We start from the raw sequence: 20,067 nt of genomic DNA, 5'->3' as shown, positions 1-20,067 counted from the left end.
CCAGGTTCAAGTGACTCTTCTGGCTCAGCTTCCTGAGTAGCTGGGATTACAGATGCACACCACCACATCCAGCTAATTTTTGTATTCTTAGTAGAGAGGGAGCTTCACCATGTTGGCCAGGCTGGTCTCAAACTCCTGACCTTGTGATCTGCCTGCCTTGGCCTCCCAAAGTGCTGGGATTACAGGCATGAGCCACCATGCCTGGCACACATCCTTTTTTAAGTTGCACAGCCTGGGGCAGCTGTGTACCTGGAGGACTTGGTGTATAGACTCACAGGACTGTCTGGTGGCAGGAGCTGCAGGAGCTCGGGTGCCATCCAGCCTTCTGTGCCAGGGATGCCCGAGTGGAGGCTGAAGCTGCAGCATCCAGCAGGAAGCTTCTTGCAGAGGCCGAAATCTGAGAGCACCACCCTGCCCAGGCCCTGGCTGTCAGGCCCAGTAATAAGAATATTGCCTGGCTTCAGGTCCCGGTGCACTGTGGGAGGGGGGCAGAAAGAGAGCTGGTTGCTGAGGGCAGAAGGCAGGGGGCTAAGGACAGAGAGTGGGAGGCAGGGGCAGTGCGGTGTAAAGAGTTTACCTATGTGTAAAGAGTGCAGGTGGGCCAGGCCAGACATCAGCTGCTGCAGCACCACCTCAGGCTCCAGTCCCCCGTGGTCCAGGTCTGGGTTTTCTACGTACTGAGCAGCAGCAAGGGGCAAATTATCACTCTCCAGCCGGGACCTTCCCACCCACGCTCCCTGAGCCGGTAACTCACCTCCTGCAAGGAGGCCCTGCAGAGCTCCAGGGCAATGTAGTGGAACTGGGGTCCCTGCTCGGTGCAGAAGTAGCGGAGCACGTTGGGGTGCCTGTCAGACTCCTGCAGCAGTTGAACTTCCCGCTGAACCAGAGCAAAGCACTCTCGGAGGAGCCGCTTGACAGCCACTGCCCGTCCCTCAAACTGTCCCCTGGAAGGTGAGTGATGGTGGGGGCAGGGGGACATTCAGAGAGAACAGATAAAGGGCCAGACACCATGGCTCACAGCTGTAATCCTAGCACTTTGGGAGGCCAAGGTGAGAGGATCATTTGACGTCGGGAGTTTGAGACCAGCCTGGCCAACGTGGTGAAACCCCATCTCTACTAAAAAATTACAAAATTTAGCCGGGCTGGTGATACACACCCGTAATCCCAGCTACTGTGAAGGCTGAGGCCTGGAATTGCTTGAACCAGGGAAGCAGAGGTTGCAGTGAGGTGAGATTGTGCCACTGCACTCCAACTTGGGCAACAGAGCAAGATTTAAAAAAAAAAAAAAAAAATGAGAGAGCAGATAAGGAAAGAGCAGAACCGGTGAGTGAGGGATTGACCTGTACCTACCTCGGGAAGTCTTTGAAAGAATGGCTCTCCCAGGGACAGTGCCCATGAGGGCTGTGAGTGCTATGTCTGCCATGTCCCCAGTTTGGCTCCTGGCTGCCACTCACCGGAAAACGAAAGTCCCGCCTGCTCCACGGCCCAGCACGTCCTTGGGATTGAAGGAAATCTTCCCCACTACGGTGAGTTGCTCAGCTGGGGAAAAGGAGGGTGGTGACTCGGGGAGCCTCTGCCCACCTTTGCAGGCCACTGGCCTAGTCCAGACTTGCCTTGACCTTTTCTGGGCCTCCACTGCCCATGCTTAGCCTGGTGCAAGGTGAGCAAGGGCCCAGGATCCAGACTGTCTGGGTCCAATGCCTGGTGCTGCCACTGACTCTTGGTGTACTTAGGCAAATTCCTCACTTCTGTGCCCTCAGTATTCTCGTCAGTAAAGCAGGGGGGCTAAGGTTAAAGAGCCCACACAACAGTATTGTGAGGATTAAATGGATATGCGGAAAGAATGGGTAGAGGTGATGTTTGCTATTTTATCCTGTTTTATCTCTCTCCCTCTTTTGGCATCTTCTGCAGAGGGTTTTTTTTTCTTCTTTACATCTTCTGTCATTCTGCCCACCTCCACTAGTTGTAACTGATTTTTTTTTTTTTTTTGAGACGGAGTCTCACTCTGTCACTCAAGGTGGAGTGCAATGGCGTGATCTCGGCTCACTGCAACCTCCACCTCCCTGGTTCAAGCAATTTCCCTGCCTCAGCCTCCAGGGTAGCTGGGATTACAAGCGCACACCATCATGCCTGGCTAATTTTTTGCCTTTTTAGTAGAGATGGGGTTTCACCATGTTGGTCAGGCTGGTCTTGAACTCCTGACCTCGTGATCCACCTGCCTTGGCCTCTCAAAGTTCTGGGATTACAGGCATGAGCCATCTTGTAACTGCATTCTTTTAATTGACACTGAATCAGCTTCAATATCAAGGGCAGGTGAGTGCTGGCAGTTGGAAGTATGATGAAAGTGAGCATAGCCACAGAAAAAACGACCAGACAGAAGCAGTGGGCATTGGATGCTAACCTGCCTAGAGTTAGTTCCAGGGCAGCAGGGAGCCAGATACCTTGGTTTCCCATTAGGATGGATGGTTGGCTCAGGTGGGCAAAGATATGTAGATTGGGACAGTTACTGACCTTCCCTTTGGGCAGCGTGTGCGAAATGTCTCACTCTGACCCTGGCAAATCTGGGCAGGCTGAGTCCTGCTCAGCTCCAACAGGTACTATTCATATAGCAAAATGTACATGGCACCCCTAGAGTTGTGCAGTGCAGTGGTCCTAAGAGCGTTCTACTTTGGAAGAGTTTCTAGCTTCATTTTTTATAATCAGCTCTAGGAAAAGTAAATGAAAATCAGTGTGGCTCACACCTGAAATCTCAGCACTTTGGGAGGCCAGAGGGTGGATTGCTTGAGTTCAAGACTAGCCTAGGCAACATGATGAAACCCCATCTTTACTATATACATTATACATATACACACACACACACACACACACACACACACACACACATATATTAGCCAAGTGTGATGGTATGTGCCTGTAGTCCAGCTACTTGGGAGGCTGAGGTGGGAGGGGGGGATGGCTTGAGCCTGGAAGGCAGAGGTTGCAGTGAGCTGAGATCATGCCACTACTACATTTCAGCCTGAGTGACAGAGCAAGACCCTATCTCAAAACTAATAATAACGAGAAAAAGAAAATCAGCATTAGGGATCCGTGAGAAAAACTCCAAGCTGCACCTTAACGTTCCTCTGGATTATTTGCTTAGAGTTCACACTCATCTGTCAGCAAGATGCAGGCAGTACCTTCATTGCTATACACTAGACTTTCTGGAATGGACGGGCTCAGGCAGGACCCTGCTGGAAGCACATCACCCACATGTAGGAAAAACAGGCAGATCAGAGAGCAGGGACAGAGCTGCTTGAACAAACCCTGCTCATCTGCCTCCTCCCCTCCCCTCCCCTCTCCTCTCGGCCCTCTTTGTGTCACTGGTTCTGCTGGACTCACAGGCTATTGTGTATCTGCTCTCAGTGCTCTCGGCATGGAGTAAACACTTGCTTATAGTTTCCTGGATTAGATGTTCAGAAGCACCCTCAAAGAGAGAGGCCAGACTTATGGCCACAAGGGCCTTCAATGCAAATATAATGAGCTAGAGAGGCTCAGTCTGTACACACAGATATTTGCCATCACTTTGCTCAGGCTTTTGCATAATTATAATGGAGAGGCAGCAAATGTGGAAGTTTTGGTTGTTGCTGTTTTAGAAACAGGGGCTCACTCTGTCACCCAGACTGGAGTGCACTGGCATGATCAGAGCTCACTGTAACCTTGAACTCCTGGGATCAAGCAATCCTCTTGCCTCAGTCTCCCAAACAGCTGGATTACAGGCACGTGCCACCATGCCTGGCTAATCTTTTTGTGTCTTTAATTTTTGTACACATGGGGCTTCACTATGTTGCCCAGGCTGGGCTCAAGCAATCCTTTCACCTCAGCCTCCCAAGTTCAATTCTAAAGTAATCAAAAGTTGTTGTATCGGGGAGAAAGGACATATAGTCAGAATTACCTCTGGAAATTCTGAATACACATGATATACTTTGCTGCTGCTTCTGCACAGGTTGGGGAGCACTTAACAGTCAGTCACATGTTTTCACAGGTATTTGCCAGGTATTGTTCAAACAGGGGCACTATCCCACAGAGATTAGGGCACATGCTGGAGCCAGCCACATGCATTTGGACCCCTGAGCTGGGACTTACTAGCTTTGTGAGCCAGGGGTAGAGGTGGGAGTTGTCACTAAACCTTTCCACCTTAGTTTCTACTTCCATAAAAGGGTCATTCTATAATAACATTCGCCTCACAGGAATGTTATCTCATGAGTTAATGCATTCGAAGCATTCAGAACAGTGCCTGGCATACAGTAAGCACTATATAAATGTTAATTCTGGTTCAGGCTGGATTGCATCCACTTGTCATTGAATACATGATGCAGCCAGAGGTCCTGAGAAATGCCTATCCAAGCACATGTAGATTAATTTGTGTACTTTTTTTTTGAGATGGATTCTTGCTCTGTTACCCAGACTGGAGTGCAGTGGCATGATCTTGGCTCACTGAAACCTCTGTCTCTTGGGTTCAAGCAATTCTTGTACCTCAGCCTCCCCAGTAGCTGAGACTACAGGCACCCACCACCACACCAGGCTAATTTTTGTATTTTTAGTAGAGATATGATTTCACCATGTTGGCCAGGCTGGTCTTGAACTCATGACCTCAAGTGTTCTGCCTGCCTCAGCCTCTCAAAGTGCTGGGATTACAGGCATGAGCCACCATGCCCAGCCAAATTTGTGTAAGTTAAATGAAAATTGGGTGTGACTCCAATGTAAGTTTTGTGAATCATATAATACAGTCCATGAAGACTTTGACGAGAATAACTCTGGAGTTACCCAAAGATGGAGTCTCATTTGTCTGGGTAAAGAGGAGCTAGACTCAACTTGAGTCAGAAGGTCCATGGAGATGGATGTTTTGGGGTACAGTGAGGTGAATATTACTTGGACCCACCCAGGGCCAGTAAAATGACAAAAACTATAGCAGCTCAGGGCTCAGGAAATCCTGCTGTGGGCCCTCTAAAAGAGCTGACCCCCCGAGGAAGGGGAGCTGTTTTCCTCTGGGCTAAGGCACAGTGACCACAGAGGGGGCCCTTGTGAATAGCACCAGAGCATCAAGCCACATGTGGCACAGAGAAACCTGAGAGGGGAACGGCAGAGTGGGGCCAAGGTATGAGGAAGTGGCTTGAGCGGTGACCAGGAGGTGCCGGCACAAGTTCACAAAGGCAACCGAAAACACGAGCCCAGCCCAGAACCTATCAAGCAGAATTAGCCTGGGCTGATTGGTAAATGCACGCAAGAAGGACCTGGAGCATGCCAGATGCCAGAGGAACCTTGAAAGGTTCACAGCTCACTGCAGCCTCAACCTTCTGGACTCAAGCAGTCCTCCTGCCTTAGCCTCCTGAGTAGCTGGGACCACAGGTGCACATCATCATACCCGGCAAATTGTTTGTATTATTTGTAGAGATGGGGGTCTCCCTATGTTGCCCAGGTAAGTCTTGAACTCCTGGCCTTAAGCAATCCCCCCCTTGGCCTCTGAAAGTTCTGGGATTACAGGTGTGAGCCACCACACCCAACCTAAAAGGGCTTATTTATAGGACTAAATTGAGAAAAGGTAAGAGAAGGGTTTAAAAAATAAAAGACGCTAAATTATATGAAGGCCATTTACTATTATTGTTACCAAATATAATATCATTTTAACATGCATATTAATAATATTACCTAAGTATTATTTAATAATAATGATTGTAACTTCTAATGATGAAATGATGTAATGAGCTGGATGTTATTATTCCCATTTGACAAATGAAAAACTGAGCGCAAAGGAGGTAAGCAGAGAACAGCCTTGGATCTATACCCTGTTCTATCTATATCCAGAGTCCTTAAAAATAATACAATAATGAGCTGGGCATGGTGATTCACACCTGTAATCCCAGCACTTTGGGAGGCTGAGGTGGGAGGATCTCTAGAGGCTATCAGTTCAAGACCAGCCTGGGCAACATAGTGAGACCCAATTTCTGCAAAAATAATGTTACAATTAGTGGGGCATGGTGGTGCACGTTTGTAGTCACAGCTATTTGGGAGGCTGAGGAGGGAGGATTTCATGAGCCCAGGAGCTTGAGGCTGCAGTAGGCTATGATGCCTGGGTGACAGAGTGAGACCTTGTCTCAAAAAAAAAAAAAAAAAAAAAAAAATCAAAAAAATGACAGCAGACATTTCTAGAGTGCTCAACTACATAGCAGGCTCTACTCAAAACACTCTTATTAATTCATTTAGACCTAACCACCCCACTGTAGTGGCTTTTAATAAACCAGGTTTGCAGTTAAATCTGCCCCTTGATTTTCTCTGCTCCTAACTGCCCTCTCTTGTTCACTCAAGCTCACCTTCAGGGTCGTCGAGTGGCTGGGCTTGCTTTGAGGGACTTCGGAATCTCTTCTGGCTCCTTGGGGTGGCCCCCGAGTGCAGGGACTGGGCGTCCTGGGAGATGTGAGAAGAGTCTGCAGGGGTCAGAGGAGTCTCTTCCTGCTTCGCCACCTGTGGCTGCTGCTATAACACAAGAGCCTAAGAGAGCTCTGTCCTTGCCATGCCATGCCCCATGATAGGCCCAGTATCTGTGACTGAGATGGGTTCACCAGGCAGCATGAACTTACAGAGCAAGATCACAGGGGCCTGGGGAGCTGCTGGGAAGGAGGCAGGGGGCAAAGTCAGAGCTGGGTAGAGGGAGAGAGTTGCTGAGTGGTCTCAGAGAGGAGGAGGAGCATTACTCCCAGATGGACCTGAGGTCAGGGCAATGGGCCTACCTGCCTCATCACAAAGAGAATCCACCCTCCCAGGAGGACAGCAGTGAGGCTAGCTGCCAGCAGGTCTTGTGGGCCCAGTCCCAGGTAAGAGTCTGGAGTTTTCTCTTCTGGATGCAGCTTGGAGTCCCAGAGTTTCTCTCGGCTCAGGCTCAATAGCTGGGGATAAAGCGCCGTTCACTTTTAGCACCTGCTTCCACCGGGGAACCCCTAACCTTTCTTCATCACCAGCACAGGGCTAGGCTTAATTGAAGGGGCAGTGAGTAGTCTGCATATGGTGGGAAACATGGCACTCTCCATGGTGCTGAAACATCATTGTGCCCAGAAGAGTGGTTTTCTAAACCTACCCAATGACCAGCATTTCATGGAATGTCACTAAAAAATACAGGTACTCTTGGAATGTCACTAAAAATACAGATATCCTTTTCTAGAGATTTTAAATGTGTTGGCGCTGGAATGAGCTCCCAAGTGATTCTGATGAGCAACCAGATTTGCTCTTGGCCATGGCTGTTCCTTCTAACTTTGAGCTACTTACCAGTGATTTTGGTTCCTCCCTCTCCCAGGAGCACATGCTTTTTTTTTTTTTTTTGAGATAGAGTCTCACTCTTTTTGCCCAGGCTGAAGTGCAATAGTGCAATGTTGGCTCACTGCAACCTCGCTTCCCAGGTTCAAGCGATTCTCCTGCCTCAGCCTCCCGAATGGCTGGGATTACAGGCATGCGCCACCATGCCTGGCTAATTTTTTGTATTTTTCGTAGAGACGGGGTTTCTCCATGTTGGTCAGGCTGGTCTTAAACTCCTGAACTCAGGTGATCTGCCTGCATTGGCCTCTCAAAGTGCTGGGATTACAGGCGTGAGCCACTGTGTCTGGTCTTTTTTTTTTTTTTTTTTTTTTTAAGAGACAGGGTCTCACTGTGTTACCAGTGTAGTGGTGTGACCATAGCTCACTGCAGCCTCAAATTTTTGGGCTCCAGTAATCCTCCTACCTCAGCTTCCTGAGTAGCTGGGACTACAGGTACACACCAGCATGCCCCACCAATTTTTAATTTTTTTTTTTGTAGTGATGGGGTCTTGCCATGTTACCCAAGCTAGTCTCAAACTCCTGACCTCAAGCCATCCTTCTACATCAACCTCCCAAAGTGTTGAGATTATAAGCATGAACTACCATGCCCAGACATATTTTGACACTTCTAATGTGTTTCTGCCAGTAACAACAACAATAACAACAACAACAAAATGTTTGTCTTCTGGGAAATTGTGTGAGGTCAATTGACCCATCTCCAACTGTTATTCTTAGAAGCCCGAGGAAAAGGTCCAAGGGCTGCTCCCCTATCTGCTGGGGCCTCCCTGCCCCCCGCTCTCTGCCCTTCCATCACTGACCTCCAAGAAGGCTGGGGCCTGGGTGTTCTCTGGGGGTCTTGTCTCTGCAGTCCCACTCCCTGGGGTGGGATGGACCCTCAGCATGGTGGTATGCAGGACTGGGGGTAGCTCGTGGTGTCCTAAAGTGGGGGCAAAAGTCATCAGGTTAAAGGCAACCTCGGCCTTCCAGCTCAGAAGCTGGGCTCACAGGTTTTTTATCTTCATCTACTCCCAATTTGGGCCAGAGGATCTCACCAATCAGCAGCCACTGGCTTGGGAGGGCCACGCTGCCTGAGGGGTATCTGACATCAGTGCTGGGTGAGCCCTCTCGCTCTCCTGAGACTTGGAGTGTCACCTCATCTGTGGTAGGGCCATCTGTGGGGGCCAGGGTCAGTCCACGAGGCTACAGCAGAAGATGGAGAGCCATGAGTGAGGGAGGTTCTTCTGTTCATCCTCTTTCAGCCCACTCAGAGACCACTTCTCACCACCAGGGCCACTCCTGTGTGGACCAGTGCTTTAGAGACATAGAAGCCAGCTTCATCCTTTCCCACATACAGTGTCATCCTAGCGGGAGGTAAGAAAAAGAAGAGAAGAATGAATGCTGGTGGTGAGTAGTTTCAGTTATCAGGGTACTCACACTCCTGTATATTTCTGTCTCACATTGACTCTTGGCTTAGCCATGAGACTTGCTCTAATCAATTAGACAACAGCACATGTGACATAAGTAGAAGCTTGAAAAGTACTTGTGGCTTGAGGCTTCCTTCTGCACTGTTCTTTGGAGCCCTGAGACCGTCGTGGGAGAAAACCCAGGCTAGCCTACTGGGGTGTGAGAGACCTCTTTAATCCTCCATAGACCAAACAGTCCATCAACTATGAGATAGGTGAGTGAGGCCATCCTAGATTCTCCAGACTCAACCAAGCCACAAGCAGACTGCAGAAAAAACACCTACCCAGCTGACCCACAGAATCTTGAGGAATAATACATTGTTGTTTTTTAAGCTCTCTGTTTTGGGGTGATTTGCTACGCAGCTAAAGCTAGCTGATACATGCTCTATAATCACAATTTCAAATCTGTCTAACCCAGACCTCTTTCAAGAGCTTAATTTTCCACATATAAACTCATTATATCATTCTTTACCTCTTCCTCCTTCTTCTCCCCCACCTCCTGTAGTGTTCCCTGCCTCTGAAAATGATAGCACCCATGAGCTTCTAGAAACCTGAGCATGATCTTTGACTCATTGCTCACAATCATCAAATTCCCTAATCACCAAATTTTTACTGGGTTTTCCTTCTAATATATCTTACATAACCAGAGGCTATTTCCCTCTATAGAGTTTCTGCTCTAGTATAACCTATCTTCATTTCTTGCCTGAACAAATCAATATTCCATGAATGGTCCATTTCTTTCCATATACCACTCTAAGATATTCTTTCTAAAATGAAAATATGACCAAGTCACTTCCTTCCTTAAAACTCTCCAGTGACTTCTCTCTGGCTTTAGGAGAAAATGTCCAAGCCTTTTAAATGATCCTACAAGATCCCTGCTTAGCTTATAACCTCAGACCCTACTCCTTGCTCAGGTCTGTATTCCAGTCTTAACTTTTTCCTGTTCCCTGAATTCCATGCTCTCTCATCTCTCTCATTTCCTATTGTTTTTTCAGGTTTTAATTTAGATGTCCCTTCCTCTGGGAAGCTTTCTATGACTGCCTCCTGTCCCTAGTCTCGATGTGGGTACTCTTCCTGTACATTGCCATGGCATCTTATACTACTTTCATCTCATCCTTTATCATGTCAGGTTGCAATTGTCTCTTTACATGTCTGTCTCTCCCACTAGACTCGGGTTCCTGCAGGCAGGAACAATGAATGGGTTATTTACTATTGCACTCCCAGACTCTAGTGAGACTGGCACACACTAAGTGCTCAGTTAATATTTGTAAAATGAATTGAAATGAATACATAGATGATCCCTGATCTTCCCAATCTGTCTACTTGTTTTTCAAGATGGGGACACTAAGGTGTTAGATGCAATAAGGGTATTATTTAAAGTATTTTACAATCCATAAGGCACAGCACCTACCAATTAGAACAGGTTAAGACCTGAAGTCCACCTCTGATATGGTTTGGCTGTGATCCCACCCACATCTCATCTTGAATTCCCATGTGCTGTGGGAGGGACCCAGTGGAAGGTAATTGAATCATGAGGGTGGATCTTTTCCATGCTGTTCTCGTGATAGTGAATAAGTCTCACAAGATCTGATGGTTTTATAAAAGGGAGTTTCTCTGCACCAGCGCCTCTCTTTGCCTGCTGCCTTCCATGTAAGATGTGACTCGCTCCTCCTTGCTTTCCACCATGATTGTGAGGCTACCCAGCCACATGGAACTGTAAGTCCATTAAACCTCTTTCTTTTGTAAATTGCCAAGTCTTGGGTATGTCTTTTTTTTTTTTTTTGAGACAGAGTTTTGCTCTAGTTGCCCAGGATGGAGTACAATGGCATGATATTGGCTCACTGCAACCTCCACCTCCCAGGTTCAAGTGATTCTCCTGCCTCAGCCTCCCAAGTAGTTGGGATTACAGCCATGCATCTGTAATACAGCTAATTTTTATATGTTTAGTAGAGATGGGGTTTCTCCATGTTGGCCAGGCTGGACTTGAACTCTCGACCTCGGATGATCTGCCTGCCTTGGCTTCCCAAAGCGCTGGGATTACAGGCGTGAGCCACTGCACCTGGCCTGGGTATGTCTTTATCAGCAGCATGAAAACAGACTAATACACCCTCCTAGGCCAGATCTTACCCTATGAGTTGCTGAACAGTGGGGGTTACCTAGGGGGTCCTGGGAACACTTGGAGGGCAGCACAGGACACTGGTTATTTACCAACCAGTTGGGTAAGTAACCAATTTGAGATGTTTTGACCCCTGCTTCAGTTGTACTGGTGTGTCACAGCTGAACAACTCGCCTGGCCATCAGACCCAGGCTGCAACCCTCCCAGACAGCTCCTTCCCCAGACCCCAGATACCAACACCTACAGCAGCTGGGTGTCCGAGGCAGAGAAGAGGGTGGCCGTGTTCCGGGGGCCTGAGGCAGGCAGTCGGATGTGGCCCCAGCGGAGGGCGAGGAAATGCATGGTGTCTCGAGCCAGTGTGAGATGCGGCAGCTGGCGCAGGCCGTCCTGGTGCCAGGTGTAGATGCCCGTCACAGGCACACCCAAGTCCTGTGTCCACAGCACTGTCCCGCTTCCTGGGTCCACAGTGAGCAGGAGGCCCATCCCACAGGATGCCAGGTGGCTCATGTCTGCTGAGAAAGGTGGCTGGGGAGAGGTGGTTGGAGGCTCTCCTAAGAGAGTCCAAGGGTGGGCCCTCTGGGTGAGGGGGTAACTCAGGTGTGTGGGGGTCAAGTGAGATCACATGGAGGGTTATCAGGATGTGAGAAGTTTTGTTGGAGTTCATGGGGTCACTTTGAAAATAAGGCGATCAATCAGGGTCATTCAAAGGTGACTCAGGTGTGTGGGAGTCCGTTTGGGTCACTTAGGATGTAGGGTATTGCTTATGGTCAACAGATGGTCACCTAGGATGGATCAACCAGGGTGGCCTGGAGGCATGTGGGTCACTTGAGAGTCAATTAGAGTGTGAGAAGGGTTGGCTGGGGTGTGTAAGTGACTTCACCTCTGATAAGGTGATCTGTATAGGGTCTCATGCAGAATGATGAAATAAGGGATTGGGGTGCCTTAGGGGCACCTGCAAGGTCACTCTGGTAGTTGGGTATCAGTCATAATATCAAGGGGGTGGGTCAGGTGCATTGGCTTATGCTTGTAATCTCAGCACTTTGGGAAGCTGAGGCAGGAGGATCACTTAAGTCCAGGAGCTTGAGACCAGCCTGGGCATAGCAAGACCCCATCTCTACAAAAAATTAAAACATGAGCCAGGCTTGGTGGTGCACACCTGCAGTCCCAGCTATTAAGGAGGCTGAGGATAGAGGATCGCTTGAGCCCAGGAGTTGGAGGCTGTGGTAAGCTATGATTGTGCTACTGCACCCCAGCCTGGGTGACAGAGTGAGGCCCTATCTCACAAAAAATGCAGAGAGTGGTCAGGATCACCTGGGGAGTCAGTCTATGGATGAGGCTACTTAGGGTCAGCTTTCAGGGGTTATATGTAGGGGTCAGGACATGCAGAGATTGCTTAGGGGCTGTTTGGGGTCACTTTGAATATGGGAGGTCATCCAGGGTTACCTGGTTGGGGTCACTTAGAGTATAGAAGTTAGGAGGTTGAGGGATTGGCCAAGGTTCAGGAGGATCAGTCTGGGTGTTGAGGGAATCATTTGGGGTCAGCCTTCAGGGGTGTGCCATTCAGTACATGGGGTCCCTGGGGAGGTCTAGTGGGTCAAAAAGTGGCTGGGAACTGGTCATGGATGCTGTTCATGGTTTCTCTGGTTGGGGACCTTGCTCCTTGATGGGATCAGAGAAAGGTGGAACTCACATTTCCCAGGTGTGCTATCCATGGGGGGTGCTGAGTAGCGGCGGTAGGTGGTGTTCCAGCGAAGGGCCGGGGCCCTTGGGTCATGCATGGTGACCGTATACTCTGGGGATCCCAGAAGCAAGATTATCAGGAATGCCCATGTGACGCTCCCTCCAACCCCAGGGGCCATTTATCTTGCAGGAGTGGGGGTTTCCCAAGAACACAGCCTGGAGGGCTGGAAGCCTGTGAGCATCACAGTGGCAGAGATGGGAGCTCTTGTTTAGAGCTGTAGCCCCAGCTCCTAGTTCAGTGCTCTGTACAATGTTTATTGATGACTAACAGACTGACTGGCCTGAATTCAACTTGGTTAGCAACAGCCAGATCTCAGCAGAGCAAAAGGGAAGTCTGCCTGGAGCTTAAATGAACAACTGGGGCCTGACTCACGTGTTCGGCCGATGTAGAGACGAGGGGTAGGGGGACCCTCTGTGGTCAGTGTCATCTGGGTTTCCCCTGACTCAGGGTCTACCACAAACCAGGCATCCTGCTTCCGGCCTGTGGAGGTGGAAAGCATTTTAGTGCCCAAGTTGGCATGGGAAGGGGTGTGGTCTCATGACTCCTGTGCCTAATTAGCCTGTCATGACCTAGATCCCGGACTCTGCTGGCTGAACCTGGACCCCACAGGCTAGAGAGATGCTTACCTGTGTAGAAGACCCCATCAGAGCTGCGGCAGGGAGAGGCATGAACCAACTCAGGGATGGTGAATGGCAGTTTCTGGGAGAGGGAAAATTTCCAGGAAGGAGTAAGAGCAGAAACATACGATGCTCACTGTGCCAGGTGAGCCCATTTCCATAGCAACCAATTAACAGGAACTACTATCATTTCCACTTTTTAGGTAAGGAAACTGGCTTGGAGAGGCCATGTAACTTGGTTACCATCACACAGCTACTAAGTGGCCTTGAACCCAGGCAGTCAGCCTCCAGAGCCAGCACACTGAATCATTTTGATACACAGCCTCTTGAGGAAATGCAGAAATTCCCATACCCAGTGTCAAGGTACCACATGAGCCAATTGCTCCTGGACTGACCTGACCTCCTTCTCAAAAACTTGCACTGGGATGGGCATGGTGGCTCATGCCTGTAATCCCAGCACATTGGGAGGCCGAGGAAGGAGTATTGCTTGAGCCCAGGAATTCAAGACCAGTGTGGGCAACATGGTGAGACCTTGTCTCTATGGAAATTAAAAAAAAAAAAAAAAAGAGCTGAGCATGGTGGTGCATGCCTATAGTCCCAGCTACCAGTGAGGCTGAGGCCGGAGGATAGCTTGAGCCCAGGAGTTCAAGGCTTCAGTGAGCTCTGATTGTGCCACTGCATTCCAGCCTAGGTGATAGAGTGAGACTCTATCTCTAAACAAAATAAAACAGACAAAAGCAAAAACAAAAACACCTCACACACAAGTGGGGAGTTTAATTCCAAAAAAAATCCAACTCACATGGGTACTTAAAAACTGTCAATAGCCATGAGAGACTTGGAGAAGTGAGGAGTTGTTCCAGAATAAAGGTGACCATGGCCTGATGTTGGCTAGGAGTGGAGATCAGATCCACTCTTCTCCTTCTCCCCAGAGCTGGACTTGTCTGGATTATGTCTGTGGGCACCCTGTGCTCTGGCTTCCTATTGAGTCTGAATAATGGGGACAGGGTGAGATCAGAGTATGCACTGGTTTCCTCGCCATGGAGTCCTCATGGGCTGGCTGTGTCCCTCCACTGAAGCGCTGAGGTCCCACTGGGTGGTGCTCTCAGAACATCTCTCTGTAGTTCCAGGCTGCGGTAGCTGCTCCCTCCCCAGCCTCCAGAATTAGGGCTGATAATGGCACCCCACTGTCATGAACCAAAGGATACCACACAATATGGTTGGGTTGTGTCCCCACATAAACCACCTGTTGAATTGCAATCCCCAATATTAGAGGTGGGGCCTGGCAGGAGGTGATTGGATCATGGGGACAAATTTCTCCATTTGGTGCTATTCTTTTTCTTTTTTTTTTTTAGATAGGGTCTTGCTCTGTCACCCCAGCTGGAGTGCAGTGGTGCCATCTCGGCTCACTGCAATCTCTGCTTCCTGGGTTCAAGCGATTCTTCTGCCTCAGTCTCCCAAGCAGCTGGGACTGCAGACATGTGCTACCACACCTGGCTAATTTTTGTATTTTTTGGTAGAGATGGGGTTTCACCATGTTGGCCAGACTGGTCTCGAACTCCTGACCTCAGGTGTTCTGCCTGCCTTGGCCTCTTGAAGTGCTGGGATTACAGGCATGAGCCACTGTGCCCAGCTGGTGCTGTTCTTGTAGTAGAGTTCTCACGAGATCTGGTTGTTTAAAAGTAGGTGAAGGCCGGGCACGGTGGCTCAAGCCTGTAATCCCAGCACTTTGGGAGGCCGAGGCGGGTGGATCACGAGGTCAAGAGATCGAGACCATCCTGGTCAACATGGTGAAACCCCGTCTCTACTAAAAATACAAAAAAAAAAAAAAAAAAATCAGCTGGGCATGGTGGTGCGTGCCTGTAATCCCAGCTACTTGGGAGGCTGAGGCAGGAGAATTGCTGAACCCAGGAGGCGGAGGTTGCGGTGAGCCGAGATCGCACCATTGTACTCCAGCCTGGGTAACAAGAGCGAAACTCCGTCTCAAAAAAAAAAAAAGTAGGTGGCATCTCCTCTCTTTGGCACCTCCTCTCTTTCTCTCTCTTGTTCCTGCTCTGGGCGTATAAGACATGCCTGCTTCCACTTCGTGCTTTCTGCCATGATTGTAAGTTTCCTGAGGTGTCTTCAGAAGCAGAAGTAACTATGCTTCCTGCAGAGCCTGGAGAACCATGAGTCAAACCTGTTTTTTTGTTTGTTTGTTTGTTTGTTTGTTTGTTTGTTTTTTACAAATTACCCAATTTCAGGTATTTTTTTTTATAGCAATGTAGGAATGAACTAATATACTGCACTATCCCTTGTGGTTTCCTAAACTCTGCTCACACCTTTGACAAAATGTCCTCAAACTATTCTATTTGAGTATGCCATGTGAGTATGCCAAGTTGAGACCCTGCCTGATTCACACACTAAAATTTCTTATCACTTCCTAAATCACATACTTAAGACTTTTCTGGCAGGTTTTCCCTGGCATGGTCAGAATTCTGACAAAGAACTGGGTGTGGTGGTATGCACCTGCAGTCTCAGCTACTCAGGATACTGAGGCACCAGGATTGCCTGAGGCCACAAGTTCGAGGCTGCAGTGAGCTATGATAATACCACTTCACTCTGGCCTGGACACAGAATGAGGTCCTGTCTTTTTAAAAATTAAAAAAAAAAAAATCTGACAAAGCACATTCCACCCCATTCAGAGTCCTGATGTGGAATATTGCAAAAAATGGCCACAGATTTCTCTTCATCTTATATGCATGTCCCTTCATATGGTGACTTCTCAGCTCCTTCCATAAAGAGATGGAGTCTGTTTTTTCACCACTGGACTCTCAGCTTGGCCATGTGACCTGCTTTGGCTGATGAACTATTATCAAATGTGATGTGAACAGAAGCTTGAAAAGTGCTTATGTATTGCAGCTTTGGGGTCCCTTGTTGACACCATGTGAACAAGTCTAGGATTGCCTGCTAGGGATAAGAGACACATGGCCCAGCCACCCCTGTCAAAAACCAGCCAACTACCAACCAACTTTCAGAAACAGAGCCATCCAACTGACCAGCAGCTGACCATACATGCATGAACAAGTTCAATCTAGACCAGCAGAAGGACCACTGTGCTAAGCCCAGCCTGAATGGTCATCCCACCAAATTCTGAGTTAAATAAATTTAGGTGATGTTTGGGTTTTAAGCTCTTGAGTTTTGGGTTGATTTGTATTTAGCAAAAGCTAACTGATATATACATTTCTCCTTAAAGCCCTCAGAGTCCTGGAGAAGCCCCTGGGATACCCTCAGTTTGACAGTCAGATTGCCCTGCAGACACAGCCAGACTTCCCCTTACCACCTTTGTAACAGGTCCCTCAGACAGCCTTCCCACAGTGTGCTCAGTCCTGACTTACATCCTTTGCAGGACGGGAGATACTGACCAGACTCCTTCTCCACCTCTCAGTGCTCCAGCTGACAAAAGCCCTGGCCCTCACCCTTCCTGAACACCATGGGAAACAAACCATTAATCCCTGTTGTTTTTGGGTCCCCAAGATGTACAGGCTGCCATCAGCTGGGTCAGACAGAAAGGCCATTCTGTGGAGTAAAGAGGAAAAAGAAGATGAATGGGTGCCTGCACCCTAGTTTCATGAAGGCCCCAAATTCCCTCCAACTTCTCAGCTAGTAGAAGCCTATTCTTGTAGGAGACACCTTGGGTCTCCAAGACCCTCCCTTATATCACTTCCAGAACCAATTCTCTTCCCTTACTTCCAACATGTCCCCGTCCCACACACACACTCTCTCTAGACAACTATGGGTCCCCCATCTCCCAGCTGCCTCCTCCTTAAAAGGCCCCAGGTTTACTTACTCTGTGACATACGTTGGTCCTTGGACGACAGGATCTGCAGGGACAGGGACACAGAGCGTGAGCAGCTCCCTCCAGACTCCACTGAAAAGCACAGCTCATATTCACTGAGCTATGGCATGAATGTAATGCCATTACTTGACATGAATGTAATGCCATTTTCCCAAGAACTCTGTCAGATAGGGTCATATCTTTTGCCCCATTTTACTGATGAGGACATTGAGGATCAGAGAGGTAAAGTGAGTTTCTCAAGGCCACACATCTGGTAAGCAGTGAAGCTGCCTGTCGATACCATTGGATTCTAGAGTCCATGTTCTCTCTCTCTCTCTCTCTCTCTCTCTCTCTCTCTCTCTCTCTCTCTCTTGAGACAGTTTCACTCTTGTCACTCAGGCTGGAGTGCAATGGCACGATTTCAGCTCACTGCAACCTCTGCCTCCTGGGTTCAAGCAATGCTCCTGCCTCAGCCTCTCGAGTAGGTAGAATTACAGGCACGCGCCACCACACCCAGCTAATTTTTGTATTTTTAGTAGAGACAGGGTTTCACCATGTTGGCCAGGCTGGTCTTGAACTCCTGACCTCAGGTGATCCACTCGCCTCAGCCTCCCCAAGTGCTGGGATTACAGGCGTGAGCAACCGTTCCCGCATGTTCTTATTCTCTATACCACAGTGACTCCCCCTCCACCAATCTATGGGCCCAAAAAGGGAGGACGGACCACCTCTTGCTCACCATCCCTCAGAGTCCACTTCAGGTCCCCTGTCTGCTTGCTCAGTGCATGGAGACTTCCATCCAAGGTGGACACCAGCAGGAGGCTCTCTGGCCTTAGAGTATGAACCTGTAAGGGGGTAGGGACAAAGTCAGCTCTCTCAGGGGTCTGGGACCACCCTTTGCTCCTGTCCCAGGCAGGGCTGGCCATGACTTCCCTTCCCCCCAGATGGGAACAGAGCAGGGGAGGAAGGGTAATTGGGGAAAACACTGGTGTCACTCATCATCTCTTTGACTCTAGAGAGGGGTTACAGTGGGGGGAGGTTTTGGCTCCCACGTATCTAAATTCCCAATTCCTTACTTCCTCCCTCAATTCATTCTGGTTTTCCAAAGAAGACTAAAGGCCTTTGCAAAATGACTTCATTGTTTGCTTTGTTTCTTTTTTGTTATTGTTCTTGTTGTTTTAATATAGGACAGGGTTTTGCTCTATTGCCCAAACTGGAATGCAGTGGTATAATCATAGCTCACTGCAGCCTCAAACTCCTTGGCTCAGCTGATCCTCACACCTCAGCCTCCCAGGTAGCTGGGACTACAGGTGTGTGCCATCACGCCTGGCTAATCTTTGTACTTTTTGTAGAGATAGGGTCTTGCCATGTTGTCCAGGCTGGTCTGGAACTCCTGGCCTCAAGTGTTCCTCCTGCCTCAGTCTCCCAAAGTGTTGGGACTACAGGTATAAGCCACAGCACCCATTCTAAGACTGGTACTATTAGTTTTCCTGTTCTGCAGGGGAGGGAGAATGAAGCTCAGCAAAGTTAGGTCATTGGCTTAAAGCCACAGAGATAGTAAGTGGCAAAACTCTGGACTTGAGTTGCCATCTCTCTGATTCTTATGGCTGGCCTCTTTTTCCTCTGCCACAATGTCAGCCTCTTTTAGGATGCCCCTTTCCATTTCCCCAAACCAGCCCAGCTGGTTTTAGTGCCAGGCTCCAGTGGGTCCCCTGACCCAAACCTGGGGATGGTTGTGAAAGTGGGACTGGAGCCACCCATACTTTTATCTGGCGCTTCTGGGCTCAGTCACCTGCTCCAGCCCCTCCTTGAGCAAACAGGGTGAGGCTGAACTCCCAGCAGGAGGCCTAACATCCGGGAGGCCCAGCCGCACCCCTGCAAAGGCCACATCCTGCTTCAGGACCCTCAGGTTTGGGGCCGAGCCACTGGTGTTGAGAGGAGGGTCAGGAAACTGCTAGCCCCTCTTTCTTTCTGGGCCTCAATTTCGTCATCTGCAGCACAGCAGGAGGGAGAATGGTCTGGAGAAGAGGCTGCAGAGCGGTTGCCCACAAATGAATTTCGTTTGACCATCTAGTGCTAAAAAATGTGTTTTCAATTAGCTGCCAATGAAAAAAAATGGGACGATTTATAAAAAATAAACAAGCTTTCTCATTTTTCTCATTTGGAATTTTTCTGGAGACTCCCGATCTGGCCACACTGGGCTTGCATTCTTAGCTGGCAACCATGAGATGCACCCATGAGGTGGGAGGGGGAATGGGGTGCCTAACTCAACCTGATTGCTTTCACCCCATTGGGGGTACCGGCCAGACAACTGGATTCTCGGGCCAGGCGATTTTTGCCTTCTGGCTGCATTTCTGTAAACTCTTCTATTCCTGGCACCGTGGGAGCAGATACCCACACCCCCAGCTCATTTATCTCACAGGTTCTGAACCTGGGGTGCAGCTATGGGTAAGGGGACCACAATGTAAAGCCTCTGAAATTGCAAACTGGGCGTGCAGGCGCAGTTTTCAGCAGAGGGCTCTGAAGTTAATCATATTTTCAAAGGAAGCCAGGATCCCCAGAAGTCTGAAGAGGCCTGGCTTTCGTGCCCGGGTGCCCATCCCCCGCCAGACGGCACCCCTTCCCGCAGAAGAGGCGGGGTGCTCGGTCTGCTCTCGTCTTTCCACGCTGGCAGATCTCTCCAGCTAGGTATTTGCTGGGGGCAACTGACGACTCCCCAAACCCAGGAGACTTTCACTCGGGTCGGGACCCAGGCCTGAGAGAGGGAGAGGGACCCCCATGGGCCAGCCGCGCCTTCGCTCATAGCGCGACCCCGCCCCCTGCGCCCCACGACCCGACTGTGGGGACTCGGCGTCGGTCCCTAGCTCTCACCTGTGGACTCAGCGTCCCGAGCAGCGCCGCGAACTGGAGCAGGAGCCCCAGCCGGGTCCACGGCCTCGACCCCCTGACCGCGCTCGTCATAGCGCCTGGGCAGCCACAAGGCCGGCCAGGTCCCTT

The 20,067-nt window shown here is 49.5% G+C and overlaps 1 protein-coding gene across 3 annotated transcripts in view; it reads right to left on the bottom strand.

The window, feature by feature from the left end:
• ERN2 (endoplasmic reticulum to nucleus signaling 2) overlaps positions 1-20,067 on the bottom strand; it is a 24,151-nt gene extending 4,084 nt beyond the window's left edge. The window contains exons 1-17 of one of the 3 annotated variants that reach the window (XM_039478100.2): positions 19,942-20,067; positions 17,810-17,915; positions 17,086-17,119; positions 16,742-16,814; positions 13,269-13,341; positions 13,015-13,122; positions 12,592-12,693; positions 11,146-11,410; positions 8,605-8,683; positions 8,375-8,522; positions 8,141-8,259; positions 6,765-6,920; positions 6,348-6,510; positions 1,455-1,539; positions 755-944; positions 578-677; positions 276-475 (exon numbers count right to left, since the gene is read on the bottom strand). In XM_039478100.2, coding sequence (XP_039334034.2) covers positions 276-475; positions 578-677; positions 755-944; positions 1,455-1,539; positions 6,348-6,510; positions 6,765-6,920; positions 8,141-8,259; positions 8,375-8,522; positions 8,605-8,683; positions 11,146-11,410; positions 12,592-12,693; positions 13,015-13,122; positions 13,269-13,341; positions 16,742-16,814; positions 17,086-17,119; positions 17,810-17,915; positions 19,942-20,031 — 2,091 coding nt within the window. In that variant the 5' untranslated portion in view covers positions 20,032-20,067. Of the gene's footprint in view, positions 1-275; positions 476-577; positions 678-754; positions 945-1,454; positions 1,540-6,347; positions 6,511-6,764; positions 6,921-8,140; positions 8,260-8,374; positions 8,523-8,604; positions 8,684-11,145; positions 11,411-12,591; positions 12,694-13,014; positions 13,123-13,268; positions 13,342-16,741; positions 16,815-17,085; positions 17,120-17,798; positions 17,916-19,941 lie in introns of those variants that run through there. The other 2 variants (XM_074381919.1, XM_074381920.1) reach the window with 2 other exon arrangements.

Source organism: Saimiri boliviensis, chromosome 12 (genome assembly GCF_048565385.1).
Source record: "Saimiri boliviensis isolate mSaiBol1 chromosome 12, mSaiBol1.pri, whole genome shotgun sequence".
NCBI classification, from domain to species: Eukaryota; Metazoa; Chordata; class Mammalia; order Primates; family Cebidae; genus Saimiri; species Saimiri boliviensis.
The sequence above is the reverse complement of the archived record's forward strand: the minus strand, read 5'-3'. Positions and strand labels throughout refer to the sequence as shown.